The sequence below is a fragment of the Motacilla alba genome, chromosome 1A (assembly GCF_015832195.1).
Source record: "Motacilla alba alba isolate MOTALB_02 chromosome 1A, Motacilla_alba_V1.0_pri, whole genome shotgun sequence".
Lineage (NCBI taxonomy): Eukaryota > Metazoa > Chordata > Aves > Passeriformes > Motacillidae > Motacilla > Motacilla alba.
Window position 1 is genome coordinate 8326709 of NC_052031.1, and position 14474 is coordinate 8341182.

Sequence of the window (14474 nt, forward strand, 5' to 3'; positions counted from 1 at the left end):
AGCTTCTAAACTACATTACTAAACAAAACTAAAACTAACTAAATAAATTAAGTCCGTAAGAGGCTAGGTTGCTGTCTTCAAGACGTCCCCAGCAACCTCTCCCAGCTTCACTGTCTTCCGTGAGGATGTGCAGGTGGAGCAAGTTTCTGCCTCAGAGACTTGGTCAGCAGCATCGCTGTAACCGGAAGGTGAAGGGCACGGCCGCTCTGAGATGTGTGTGCCCAAGGAATCCGTGTGCTGCAGCATCTTCCTTCCACAGGAGGAGGAAAGCAGCTTCAGGATTGCCAGTGACAAAGGGAACAGCAGTGCAGAGTTCACATGGCTGCCATCAGGTGTGACCCCCCCCCAGCACAGATCTGTGCAGGGAACTCCTCTCACTGGTTGCAGAGCAGCATCCAGAGGTGAAAGTGCAGCTGACCATAAGCTTGCATCGCCTGTCCGTGGGCGGCCGGATCTCGGGCCAGGCGCTCGAAGAGGTTGAGCGGCTCAACCCTTCGCATTGCCGGCGGCAAGCTGATCTCTGCAGGAAGCCTCTCATTGCCCAGCACAAAGTGGTCCAGGCGTTTCAGCTGCAGGCAGCAGTGCAGGTAGGCCATGGTGTCCCACAGCCGCCGTGCAAATTCCCTCCTGCACCAGCGGGACAGAGGTACTATGGTCAGCATGTGCATGACCACAGTCTTCCAGGTAGAGCTGGAAAGACCTGTGTCCCTCAGGATGCAGGTGAAGAGCTGCAGGCATTTCAGGTGCAAGCTCTCACACGGCAGCTGCCTGGCGATGTGCTGGAAGAATTTTGCCTCTGCCGCAGCGTACGTCTCGGGCCACGCTGTGCTTGCAATGAAGTTGGCCTGGGCGGGCTGGCTGCTCACAAAGCTGAGGGAGCCACCTTTCTGGGCCTCCGTGGGCTGGCTGACCACAAAGATGTCCGAGTCCCCTTGGCGCACCCCAAAGAGCATCTCCACCGTCAGCCTCTCCTTGCCTTTGCTCAGCTGGAATTGGCAGGACCGGCTGCTGGGCTGAAACACCAAGTGCCACGAGTATGACTGAGGCACGTGCAGCCACGAGCATCTCACCAGCTGGCGGAACCAGTGGGAGGTTTTTTCCACGTCCAGGTAGGAGCCGGTGCAGAGTGTCTCTAGGAGGCTGCGCTTCTGCTTCCGCCGCAGCTCCTCCTGCGAGTGGTGCAGGAAGCACAAGAGCTTCTTGTCCAGCTGCTCCCTCTTGCACGTGCACACCAGCTCCACACGGACGCTGAAGGTCCTTGCCGCCATCGGCCCTGCACTGTTCAGCTCCAGCTGGAAGGCGTGCCCTGGTGGGGGATCCAGTGGGACCAGCACCCGGTACACGCCATCCCAGTCACGGGGACTCCAGCCCTCAAAGGCACTGCCCACCCCGATGGCTTCCTGAGGCACTGGGTAGAAGCTATTGCTGGCGCTGTCCACAAAGACACGGCTGAAGCTCTTCATCAGCTCAGCTGTCACTGAGCAACCTCTCTCCAGATTCTCCACAGGCCACTCTATCTGATCTACTAAAAGGAGGCCTAGCTCATTCCAAACATCTTGGGTGTCCTCTCTGTCTTCACTTCCACCGCTGCCGCTTTCTTCCTTGCCACCGTCACTGTCCTCTTTTTCCCTAGCAGCCACGTTACCTTGTTCACCTTCTTTCCTATCCTCCTCCTTGTCTGCCTCCACATTCACATCACCCTGTTCTTCATCCTGCTTTCTATCATTGCCATCTCCTTCTAGAACTTCCTTCTTTTCTTCTTCAGTGCCAGCAAAAGCACTATGGGCTGCTTCATTCCCACGTTGATTGCTGTCTTCCTGCCCAGTGCAATCCCTGCTCCTCTGTTCACTGGCATCACCGCTTTCCTGCACCTTCACATCCATGTTTTCTTTCTGTCCATCCACGTTGTCTTCCCCATCATTTACATCATCGTTGCTGCTCACCTTCATATTCACACCATTGGTATTTTCTTCATTTCCATCTCCTCCTTCTTCCATTCCAGCGTCCTTGTCTTGCTCCACCTGTACATCCTTTTTTCCTCCTTCTTCCTTTTCAGCGTCCCTTTCTTCATCCACCTGTTCATCCATGTTTTCTCCATCTTCTTCTTCCTTTTCGGCGTCCTTTTCTTCATCCACCTGTACATCCTTGTTTCCTTCTTCTTCTTCTTCCTTTCCAGTGTCCTTTTCTTCATCCACCTGTACATCCTTGTTTCCTTCTTCTTCTTCTTCCTTTCCAGTGTCCTTGTCTGGCTCCACCTGTACATCCTTGTTGCCTTCTTCTTCTTCTTCCTTTCCAGTGTCCTTGTCTGGCTCCACCTGTACATCCTTGTTGCCTTCTTCTTCTTCTTCCTTTGCAGCGTCCTTGTCTTGACCCACCTGTACATCCTTGCTTCCTTCTTCTTCTTCTTCCTTTCCAGCATCCTTTTCTTCATCCACCTGTACATCCGTGTTTTCTCCTTCTTCTTCTTCCTTTTCAGAATCGTTGTCTTCATTCACCTGTTCATCATCTAGGCCTTCTGTATTTCCAGCAACATTGCCAGGTTCTTCTTCAGTTCTTTCACAAGTATTATCTCCTGGCACGTTCCCATCACTCCATCCTTCGTGTTTCTTTAAGTCACGGTCATCATCTTTGTAAACGTTGCTGTCTTCCTTCACCTTCACAGCATCATTGCCTTCAATGGCATCATCATCGTCTTTGTCATTTGCAGCCAGAGGAATTCCTTCTCTGTCCTTTCCACTGCCACAGTCGTCTTCCTCCACAGTCCCACCAGTGCTTTCTTCATCTTCCTCTGAACCAGCACTGTCTCCTTCCTGTCCTTTTCCTCCCTCATCTCCCCGAGTCTTGCAGGAGGTCAGGTCCTTGCTGCTGCTGCTGGCCTCACTGCTCCTTCTCCTGCAGCCAAACCACAGGCCCAAGAGGAGCAGGACTCCAGCAAGGACCCAGAATGGCCACTGCTGCAGGGCACCAAAGAGCACGGCTCCCCAGCCCTCGTCCTGCTGCTCCAGCTCCTGCAGCAGCCGAGCCATCTCACGGTCCAGCAGCTCCTGACGCTCCTGCATTCGCCGGTGCGTGGCCTCATCCAGCCCATCCCCAGCCGGCTGGGGGTACTGGATCAGGCTTTGCACGAGCACGAAGAGCAATGACAGTAAAGCCATGGTCTGCAGGAGGACACACAGAATACAGAGTTCAGTGGGGCCGGAACGGAGAGAGTCAGTGGGGGGCAGGAGCCGCAGGGATGTGGCGGCAGGGAGGAGGGGGACCCCGGCAGCTGGCAGGCTTTGAGGCCTGCACCGCTGCCCCAGCAAGCGCCGCGCCCTCAGCAAGGCTCTCCCTCCCGGGGGCCGGGCCCTGGGTGTGGGGGCAGAACACAGGGCCCGGTACCGGAGCTTCTGCCCCTGCCCTCCTCCAGCCCCTGCCCTCCTCCAGCCCCGTCTCCTCACTGCTGTGCACTCACCGCTTGCCCAGGCTCTACTGGGGCAGTGGCACCCGCTGTGGCCTTTCGTAGCTGCCCCCATTGTGACACGGCCTTGTGACACACCTGTGCTGTCACAGAACCCAGAGCGCGTCACAGGCCAGCCCCGCCCGCCGTCCCCATCCCGGTCAGGAAGCTCCTCATGGCCCTGGGCTTCAAGCATTTCTATGGAAATGGAATTTTTATGGAAATGCTTGAGAGACAGAATACTTAATATAGCCAACTTCTCTGTTTGCCAAAAGTCTTTACTTCAGATAGGGATAGAGGAAGGACATTCTCTAAGATACAGAGGGTTAAATCCAAAGAATGACACACTTCAGGCCATTTGAGAAACTTATCTCCTTTTATTATTTTTTCAAACATAGATATTCAAATATTATTTAAAAGCAGACCATTCACTACAGGAGGGCAGGGCAGTTCTCTAAACTAAGGGTAACTTTGCAAAATTGACAACACTAAAGGGCCTCTTGAAGGAATGCTAATAATCAAGTCTAATTCAAGTCTAATTACTGCTAATAAACAACTCAAATTAAAGCTACAATTACAACTATACAAGTATTATAATAATTGTATAGCAACACAACACAATGTTGTAATACAACAATTACAAAAATTACAAAGCTATAGCTGCAGCTACCACTACATCTACAACTACAACTAAAGCTGCAGCTACAACTCCAACTCCAACTCCAACTAAAGCTGCCGCTACAACTAACTAACTACGTTAAGCCCCTAAGAGGCTAGGTTGCTGTCTTCAAGGTGTCCCAAGCAACCTCTCCCAGCTTCACTGTCTTCCGTGAGGATGTGCAGGTGGAGCAAGTTTCTGCCTCAGAGACTTGGTCAGCAGCACCGCTGTAACTGGAAGGTGAAGGGCACGGCCGCTCTGAGATGTGCGTTCCCAAGGAATCCGTGTGCTGTAGCATCTTCCTTCCACAGGAGCAGGAAAGCAGCTTCAGGATTGCCAGTGACAAAGGGAACAGCAGTGCAGAGTTCACATGGCTGCCATCAGGTGTGACCCCCCCCCAGCACAGATCTGTGCAGGGAACTCCTCTCACTGGTTGCAGAGCAGCATCCAGAGGTGAAAGTGCAGCTGACCATAAGCTTGCATCGCCTGTCCGTGGGCGGCCGGATCTCGGACCAGGCGCTCGAAGAGGTTGAGCGGCTCAACCCTTCGCATTGCCGGCGGCAAGCTGATCTCTGCAGGAAGCCTCTCATTGCCCAGCACAAAGTGGTCCAGGCGTTTCAGCTGCAGGCAGCAGTGCAGGTAGGCCATGGTGTCCCACAGCCGCCGTGCAAATTCCCTCCTGCACCAGCGGGACAGAGGTACTATGGTCAGCATGTGCATGACCACAGTCTTCCAGGTAGAGCTGGAAAGACCTGTGTCCCTCAGGATGCAGGTGAAGAGCTGCAGGCATTTCAGGTGCAAGCTCTCACACGGCAGCTGCCTGGCGATGTGCTGGAAGAATTTTGCCTCTGCCGCAGCGTACGTCTCGGGCCACGCTGTGCTTGCAATGAAGTTGGCCTGGGCGGGCTGGCTGCTCACAAAGCTGAGGGAGCCACCTTTCTGGGCCTCCGTGGGCTGGCTGACCACAAAGATGTCCGAGTCCCCTTGGCGCACCCCAAAGAGCATCTCCACCGTCAGCCTCTCCTTGCCTTTGCTCAGCTGGAATTGGCAGGACCGGCTGCTGGGCTGAAACACCAAGTGCCACGAGTATGACTGAGGCACGTGCAGCCACGAGCATCTCACCAGCTGGCGGAACCAGTGGGAGGTTTTTTCCACGTCCAGGTAGGAGCCGGTGCAGAGTGTCTCTAGGAGGCTGCGCTTCTGCTTCCGCCGCAGCTCCTCCTGCGAGTGGTGCAGGAAGCACAAGAGCTTCTTGTCCAGCTGCTCCCTCTTGCACATGCACACCAGCTCCACACGGACGCTGAAGGTCCTTGCCGCCATCGGCCCTGCACTGTTCAGCTCCAGCTGGAAGGCGTGCCCTGGTGGGGGATCCAGTGGGACCAGCACCCGGTACACGCCATCCCAGTCACGGGGACTCCAGCCCTCAAAGGCACTGCCCACCCCGATGGCTTCCTGAGGCACTGGGTAGAAGCTATTGCTGGCGCTGTCCACAAAGACACGGCTGAAGCTCTTCATCAGCTCAGCTGTCACTGAGCAACCTCTCTCCAGATTCTCCACAGGCCACTCTATCTGATCTACTAAAAGGAGGCCTAGCTCATTCCAAACATCTTGGGTGTCCTCTCTGTCTTCACTTCCACCGCTGCCGCTTTCTTCCTTGCCACCGTCACTGTCCTCTTTTTCCCTAGCAGCCACGTTACCTTGTTCACCTTCTTTCCTATCCTCCTTCTTGTCTGCCTCCACATTCACATCACCCTGTTCTTCATCCTGCTTTCTATCATTGCCATCTTCTTCTAGAACTTCCTTCTTTTCTTCCTCAGTGCCAGCAAAAGCACTATGGGCTGCTTCATTCCCACGTTGATTGCTGTCTTCCTGCCCAGTGCAATCCCTGCTCCCCTGTTCACTGGCATCACCGCTTTCCTGCACCTTCACATCCATGTATTCTTCCTGTCCATCCTCGTTGTCTTCCCCATCATTTACATCATCGTTGCTGCCCACCTTCATATTCACACCACTGGTTTTTTCTTCATTTCCATCTCCTCCTTCTTCCATTCCAGCGTCCTTGTCTTGCTCCACCTGTACATCCTTGTTTCCTCCTTCTTCTTTTCCAGTGTCCTTGTCTTGATCCACCTGTTCATCCATGTTTTCTCCATCTTCTTCTTCCTTTTCAGTGTCCTTTTCTTCATCCACCTGTACATCCATGTTTCCTTCTTCTTCTTCTTCCTTTCCAGTGTCCTTGTCTGGCTCCACCTGTACATCCTTGTTGCCTTCTTCTTCTTCTTCTTCCTTTCCAGTGTCCTTGTCTGGCTCCACCTGTACATCCTTGTTGCCTTCTTCTTCTTCTTCCTTTCCAGCATCCTTGTCTTGATCCATCTGTACATCCTTGTTTCCTTCTTCTTCTTCTTCTTCCTTTCCAGCATCCTTTTCTTCATCCACCTGTACATCCGTGTTTTCTCCTTCTTCTTCTTCCTTTTCAGAATCGTTGTCTTCATTCACCTGTTCATCATCTAGGCCTTCTGTATTTCCAGCAACATTGCCAGGTTCTTCTTCTGTTCTTTCACAAGTATTATCTCCTGGCACGTTCCCATCACTCCATTCTTCATCTTTCTTTAAGTCACGGTCATCATCTTTGTAAACATTGCTGTCTTCCTTCACCTTCACAGCATCATTGCCTTCAATGGCATCATCATCGTCTTTGTCATTTGCAGCCAGAGGAATTCCTTCTCTGTCCTTTCCACTGCCGCAGTCGTCTTCCTCCACAATCCCACCAGTGCTTTCTTCATCTTCCTCTGAACCAGCACTGTCCCCTTCCTGTCCTTTTCCTCCCTCATCTCCCCGAGTCTTGCAGGAGGTCAGGTCCTTGCTGCTGCTGCTGGCCTCACTGCTCCTTCTCCTGCAGCCAAACCACAGGCCCAAGAGGAGCAGGACTCCAGCAAGGACCCAGAATGGCCACTGCTGCAGGGCACCAAAGAGCACGGCTCCCCAGCCCTCATCCTGCTGCTCCAGCTCCTGCAGCAGCCGAGCCATCTCACGGTCCAGCAGCTCCTGACGCTCCTGCATTCGCCGGTGCGTGGCCTCATCCAGCCCATCCCCAGCCGGCTGGGGGTACTGGATCAGGCTTTGCACGAGCACGAAGAGCAATGACAGTAAAGCCATGGTCTGCAGGAGGACACACAGAATGCAGAGTTCAGTGGGGCCGGAACGGAGAGAGTCAGTGGGGGGCAGGAGCCGCAGGGATGTGGCGGCAGGGAGGAGGGGGACCCCGGCAGCTGGCAGGCTTTGAGGCCTGCACCGCTGCCCCAGCAAGCGCCGCGCCCTCAGCAAGGCGCTCCCTCCCGGGGGCCGGGCCCTGGGTGTGGGGGCAGAACACAGGGCCCGGTACCGGAGCTTCTGCCCCTGCCCTCCCCAAGCCCCTGCTCTCCTCCAGCCCCGTCTCCTCACTGCTGTGCACTCACCGCTTGCCCAGGCTCTACTGGGGCAGTGGCACCCGCTGTGGCCTTTCGTAGCTGCCCCCATTGTGACACGGCCTTGTGACACACCTGTGCTGTCACAGAACCCAGAGCGCATCACAGGCCAGCCCCGCCCGCCGTCCCCAGCCCGGTCAGGAAGCTCCTCATGGCCCTGGGCTTCAAGCATTTCTATGGAAATGGAATTTTTATGGAAATGCTTGAGAGACAGAATACTTAATATAGCCAACTTCTCTGTTTGCCAAAAGTCTTTACTTCAGATAGGGATAGAGGAAGGACATTCTCTAAGATACAGAGGGTTAAATCCAAAGAATGGCACACTTCAGGCCATTTGAGAAACTTATCTCCTTTTATTATTTTTTCAAACATAGATATTCAAATATTATTTAAAAGCAGACCATTCACTACAGGAGGGCAGGGCAGTTCTCTAAACTAAGGGTAACTTTGCAAAATTGACAACACTAAAGGGCCTCTTGAAGGAATGCTAATAATCAAGTCTAATTCAAGTCTAATTACTGCTAATAAACAACTCAAATTAAAGCTACAATTACAACTATACAAGTATTATAATAATTGTATAGCAACACAACACAATGTTGTAATACAACAATTACAAAAATTACAAAGCTATAGCTGCAGCTACCACTACATCTACAACTACAACTAAAGCTGCAGCTACAACTCCAACTCCAACTCCAACTAAAGCTGCCGCTACAACTAACTAACTACGTTAAGCCCCTAAGAGGCTAGGTTGCTGTCTTCAAGGTGTCCCAAGCAACCTCTCCCAGCTTCACTGTCTTCCGTGAGGATGTGCAGGTGGAGCAAGTTTCTGCCTCAGAGACTTGGTCAGCAGCACCGCTGTAACTGGAAGGTGAAGGGCACGGCCGCTCTGAGATGTGCGTGCCCAAGGAATCCGTGTGCTGCAGCATCTTCCTTCCACAGGAGCAGGAAAGCAGCTTCAGGATTGCCAGTGACAAAGGGAACAGCAGTGCAGAGTTCACATGGCTGCCATCAGGTGTGACCCCCCCCCAGCACAGATCTGTGCAGGGAACTCCTCTCACTGGTTGCAGAGCAGCATCCAGAGGTGAAAGTGCAGCTGACCATAAGCTTGCATCGCCTGTCTGTGGGCGGCCGGATCTCGGACCAGGCGCTCGAAGAGGTTGAGCGGCTCAACCCTTCGCATTGCCGGCGGCAAGCTGATCTCTGCAGGAAGCCTCTCATTGCCCAGCACAAAGTGGTCCAGGCGTTTCAGCTGCAGGCAGCAGTGCAGGTAGGCCATGGTGTCCCACAGCCGCCGTGCAAATTCCCTCCTGCACCAGCGGGACAGAGGTACTATGGTCAGCATGTGCATGACCACAGTCTTCCAGGTAGAGCTGGAAAGACCTGTGTCCCTCAAGATGCAGGTGAAGAGCTGCAGGCATTTCAGGTGCAAGCTCTCACACGGCAGCTGCCTGGCGATGTGCTGGAAGAATTTTGCCTCTGCCGCAGCGTACGTCTCGGGCCACGCTGTGCTTGCAATGAAGTTGGCCTGGGCGGGCTGGCTGCTCACAAAGCTGAGGGAGCCACCTTTCTGGGCCTCCGTGGGCTGGCTGACCACAAAGATGTCCGAGTCCCCTTGGCGCACCCCGAAGAGCATCTCCACCGTCAGCCTCTCCTTGCCTTTGCTCAGCTGGAATTGGCAGGACCGGCTGCTGGGCTGAAACACCAAGTGCCACGAGTATGACTGAGGCACGTGCAGCCACGAGCATCTCACCAGCTGGCGGAACCAGTGGGAGGTTTTTTCCACGTCCAGGTAGGAGCCGGTGCAGAGTGTCTCTAGGAGGCTGCGCTTCTGCTTCCGCCGCAGCTCCTCCTGCGAGTGGTGCAGGAAGCACAAGAGCTTCTTGTCCAGCTGCTCCCTCTTGCACGTGCACACCAGCTCCACATGGACGCTGAAGGTCCTTGCCGCCATCGGCCCTGCACTGTTCAGCTCCAGCTGGAAGGCGTGCCCTGGTGGGGGATCCAGTGGGACCAGCACACGGTACACGCCATCCCAGTCACGGGGACTCCAGCCCTCAAAGGCACTGCCCACCCCGATGGCTTCCTGAGGCACTGGGTAGAAGCTATTGCTGGCGCTGTCCACAAAGACACGGCTGAAGCTCTTCATCAGCTCAGCTGTCACTGAGCAACCTCTCTCCAGGTCCTCCACAGGCCACTCTATCTGATCTACTAAAAGGAGGCCTAGCTCATTCCAAACATCTTGGGTGTCCTCTCTGTCTTCACTTCCACCGCTGCCGCTTTCTTCCTTGCCACCGTCACTGTCCTCTTTTTCCCTAGCAGCCACGTTACCTTGTTCACCTTCTTTCCTATCCTCCTCCTTGTCTGCCTCCACATTCACATCACCTTGTTCTTCATCCTGCTTTCTATCATTGCCATCTCCTTCTAGAACTTCCTTCTTTTCTTCTTCAGTGCCAGCAAAAGCACTATGGGCTGCTTCATTCCCACGTTCATTGCTGTCTTCCTGCCCAGTGCAATCCCTGCTCCCCTGTTCACTGGCATCACCGCTTTCCTGCACCTTCACATCCATGTATTCTTCCTGTCCATCCACGTTGTCTTCCCCATCATTTACATCCTCGTTGCTGCCTGCCTTCATATTCACACCATTGGTTTTTTCTTCATTTCCATCTCCTCCTTCTTCCTTTCCAGCATCCTTGTCTTGCTCCACCTGTACATCCTTGTTTTCTCCTTCATTTACTTCATCGAGGTCTCCAGCAACACTGCCAGGTTCTTCTTCCGTTCCTTCAGCTGTATTATCTCCTGGAACGTTCCCATCACTCCATCCTCCATCTTTCTTTAAGTCATGGCCATCGTCCCTGTTAACGTCGCTGTCTTCCTCCTCCATTGTTGCCTTCAAAGGCATCGTCGTCGTCTTCATCATTTGCAGTCACAAGAATGCCTTCTCTGTCCTTTCCACTGCTGCTGTCATCTTCCTCCACAGTCACTCCAGTGTTTTCTCCACCTTCTGAATCTACGCTGTCTTCTTCTTCTTTTGTTTCTCTCTCATCTCCCCGTGTCGTGCAGGAGTTCAGGTCCTTGCTGCTGCTGCTGGCCTCACTGCTCCTTCTCCTGCAGCCAAACCACAGGCCCAAGAGGAGCAGGACTCCAGCAAGGACCCAGAATGGCCACTGCTGCAGGGCACCAAAGAGCACGGCTCCCCAGCCCTCGTCCTGCTGCTCCAGCTCCTGCAGCAGCCGAGCCATCTCACGGTCCAGCAGCTCCTGACGCTCCTGCATTTGCCGGTGCGTGGCCTCATCCAGCCCATCCCCAGCCGGCTGGGGATACTGGATCAGGCTTTGCACGAGCACGAAGAGCAATGACAGTAAAGCCATGGTCTGCAGGAGGACACACAGAATGCAGAGTTCAGTGGGGCTGGAATGGAGAGAGTCAGTGGGGGGCAGGAGCCGGAGGGATGTGGCGGCAGGGAGGAGGGGGACCCCGGCAGCTGGCAGGCGGCGAGGCCTGCACCGCTGCCCCAGCAAGCGCCGCGCCCTCAGCACGGCGCTCCCTCCCGGGGGCCGGGCCCTGTGTGTGGGGGCAGAACACAGGGCCCGGTACCGGAGCTTCTGCCTCTGCCCTCCTCCAGCCCCTGCCCTCCTCCAGCCTCGTCTCCTCACTGCTGTGCACTCACCGCTTGCCCAGGCTCTACTGGGGCAGTGGCACCCGCTGCGGCCTTTCGTAGCTGCCCCCATTGTGACACGGCCTGCGACACACGTGTGCTGTCACAGAACCCAGAGCGCATCACAGGCCAGCCCCGCCCGCCGTCCCCAGCCTGGTCAGGAAGCTCCTCATGGCCCTGGGCTTCAAGCATTTCTATGGAAATGGAATTTTTATGGAAATGCTTGAGAGACAGAATACTTAATATAGCCAACTTCTCTGTTTGCCAAAAGTCTTTACTTCAGATAGGGATAGAGAAAGGACATTCTCTAAGATACAGAGGGTTAAATCCAAAGAATGACACACTTCAGGCCATTTGAGAAACTTATCTCATTTTATTATTTTTTCAAACATAGATATTCAAATATTATTTAAAAGCAGACCCTTCACTACAGGAGGGCATGGCAGTTCTCTAAACTAAGGGTAACTTTGCTAAATTGACAACACTAAAGGGCCTCTTCAAGGAATGCTAATAATCAAGTCTAATTCAAGCCTAATTACTGCTAATAAACAACTCGAATTAAAGCTACAATTACAACTATACAAGTATTATAATAATTGTATAGCAACACAACACAATGTTGTAATACAACAATTACAAAAATTACAAAGCTATAGCTGCAGCTACCACTACATCTACAACTACAACTAAAGCTGCAGCTACAACTCCAACTCCAACTCTAACTAAAGCTGCCGCTACAACTAACTAACTACATTAGGCCCCTAAGAGGCTAGGTTGCTGTCTTCAAGGTGTCCCAAGCAACCTCTCCCAGCTTCACTGTCTTCCGTGAGGATGTGCAGGTGGAGCAAGTTTCTGCCTCAGAGACTTGGTCAGCAGCACCGCTGTAACTGGAAGGTGAAGGGCGCGGCCGCTCTGAGATGTGTGGGTCCAAGGAATCCGTGCGCTGCAGCATCTTCCTTCCACAGGAGCAGGAAAGCAGCTTCAGGATTGCCAGTGACAAAGGGAACAGCAGTGCAGAGTTCACATGGCTGCCATCAGGTGTGACCCCCCCCCAGCACAGATCTGTGCAGGGAACTCCTCTCACTGGTTGCAGAGCAGCATCCAGAGGTGAAAGTGCAGCTGACCATAAGCTTGCATCGCCTGTCCGTGGGCGGCCGGATCTCGGGCCAGGCGCTCGAAGAGGTTGAGCGGCTCAACCCTTCGCATTGCCGGCGGCAAGCTGATCTCTGCAGGAAGCCTCTCATTGCCCAGCACAAAGTGGTCCAGGCGTTTCAGCTGCAGGCAGCAGTGCAGGTAGGCCATGGTGTCCCACAGCCGCCGTGCAAATTCCCTCCTGCACCAGCGGGACAGAGGTACTATGGTCAGCATGTGCATGACCACAGTCTTCCAGGTAGAGCTGGAAAGACCTGTGTCCCTCAGGATGCAGGTGAAGAGCTGCAGGCATTTCAGGTGCAAGCTCTCACACGGCAGCTGCCTGGCGATGTGCTGGAAGAATTTTGCCTCTGCCGCAGCGTACGTCTCGGGCCACGCTGTGCTTGCAATGAAGTTGGCCTGGGCGGGCTGGCTGCTCACAAAGCTGAGGGAGCCACCTTTCTGGGCCTCCGTGGGCTGGCTGACCACAAAGATGTCCGAGTCCCCTTGGCGCACCCCGAAGAGCATCTCCACCGTCAGCCTCTCCTTGCCTTTGCTCAGCTGGAATTGGCAGGACCGGCTGCTGGGCTGAAACACCAAGTGCCACGAGTATGACTGAGGCACGTGCAGCCACGAGCATCTCACCAGCTGGCGGAACCAGTGGGAGGTTTTTTCCACGTCCAGGTAGGAGCCGGTGCAGAGTGTCTCTAGGAGGCTGCGCTTCTGCTTCCGCCGCAGCTCCTCCTGCGAGTGGTGCAGGAAGCACAAGAGCTTCTTGTCCAGCTGCTCCCTCTTGCACGTGCACACCAGCTCCACACGGACGCTGAAGGTCCTTGCCGCCATCGGCCCTGCACTGTTCAGCTCCAGCTGGAAGGCGTGCCCTGGTGGGGGATCCAGTGGGACCAGCACACGGTACACGCCATCCCAGTCACGGGGACTCCAGCCCTCAAAGGCACTGCCCACCCCGATGGCTTCCTGAGGCACTGGGTAGAAGCTATTGCTGGCGCTGTCCACAAAGACACGGCTGAAGCTCTTCATCAGCTCAGCTGTCACTGAGCAACCTCTCTCCAGGTCCTCCACAGGCCACTCTATCTGATCTACTAAAAGGAGGCCTAGCTCATTCCAAACATCTTGGGTGTCCTCTCTGTCTTCACTTCCACCGCTGCCGCTTTCTTCCTTGCCACCATCACTGTCCTCTTTTTCCCTAGCAGCCACGTTACCTTGTTCACCTTCTTTCCTATCCTCCTCCTTGTCTGCCTCCACATTCACATCACCTTGTTCTTCATCCTGCTTTCTATCATTGCCATCTCCTTCTAGAACTTCCTTCTTTTCTTCTTCAGTGCCAGCAAAAGCACTATGGGCTGCTTCATTCCCACGTTCATTGCTGTCTTCCTGCCCAGTGCAATCCCTGCTCCCCTGTTCACTGGCATCACCGCTTTCCTGCACCTTCACATCCATGTATTCTTCCTGTCCATCCACGTTGTCTTCCCCATCATTTACATCCTCGTTGCTGCCTGCCTTCATATTCACACCATTGGTTTTTTCTTCATTTCCATCTCCTCCTTCTTCCTTTCCAGCATCCTTGTCTTGCTCCACCTGTACATCCTTGTTTTCTCCTTCATTTACTTCATCGAGGTCTCCAGCAACACTGCCAGGTTCTTCTTCCGTTCCTTCAGCTGTATTATCTCCTGGAACGTTCCCATCACTCCATCCTCCATCTTTCTTTAAGTCATGGCCATCGTCCCTGTTAACGTCGCTGTCTTCCTCCTCCATTGTTGCCTTCAAAGGCATCGTCGTCGTCTTCATCATTTGCAGTCACAAGAATGCCTTCTCTGTCCTTTCCACTGCTGCTGTCATCTTCCTCCACAGTCACTCCAGTGTTTTCTCCACCTTCTGAATCTACGCTGTCTTCTTCTTCTTTTGTTTCTCTCTCATCTCCCCGTGTCGTGCAGGAGTTCAGGTCCTTGCTGCTGCTGCTGGCCTCACTGCTCCTTCTCCTGCAGCCAAACCACAGGCCCAAGAGGAGCAGGACTCCAGCAAGGACCCAGAATGGCCACTGCTGCAGGGCACCAAAGAGCACGGCTCCCCAGCCCTCGTCCTGCTGCTCCAGCTCCTGCAGCAGCCGAG

The 14474-nt window shown here is 54.0% G+C and overlaps 4 protein-coding genes across 4 annotated transcripts; all 4 read right to left on the bottom strand.

The window, feature by feature from the left end:
• Positions 1 to 374: 374 nt before the first annotated feature.
• Positions 375 to 3635, bottom strand: LOC119707957. The gene has a single exon (XM_038153648.1). It carries the CDS (start codon positions 3633 to 3635, stop codon positions 375 to 377), a length of 3261 nt encoding a protein of 1086 aa, XP_038009576.1.
• An 888-nt stretch (positions 3636 to 4523) lies between these two features.
• On the bottom strand, positions 4524 to 7730 carry LOC119707958. Its single transcript, XM_038153649.1, has 2 exons — positions 6977 to 7730; positions 4524 to 6883 (listed from the first exon to the last, which is right to left on the bottom strand). The coding sequence occupies exons 1-2, from the start codon at positions 7728 to 7730 to the stop codon at positions 4524 to 4526; spliced, it is 3114 nt and encodes a 1037-aa protein (XP_038009577.1).
• An 888-nt stretch (positions 7731 to 8618) lies between these two features.
• On the bottom strand, positions 8619 to 10193 carry LOC119707959 (inositol 1,4,5-trisphosphate receptor-interacting protein-like 1). The gene has a single exon (XM_038153650.1). It carries the CDS (start codon positions 10191 to 10193, stop codon positions 8619 to 8621), a length of 1575 nt encoding a protein of 524 aa, XP_038009578.1.
• A 2103-nt stretch (positions 10194 to 12296) lies between these two features.
• Positions 12297 to 13871, bottom strand: LOC119707960 (inositol 1,4,5-trisphosphate receptor-interacting protein-like 1). The gene has a single exon (XM_038153651.1). It carries the CDS (start codon positions 13869 to 13871, stop codon positions 12297 to 12299), a length of 1575 nt encoding a protein of 524 aa, XP_038009579.1.
• Positions 13872 to 14474: the final 603 nt, after the last annotated feature.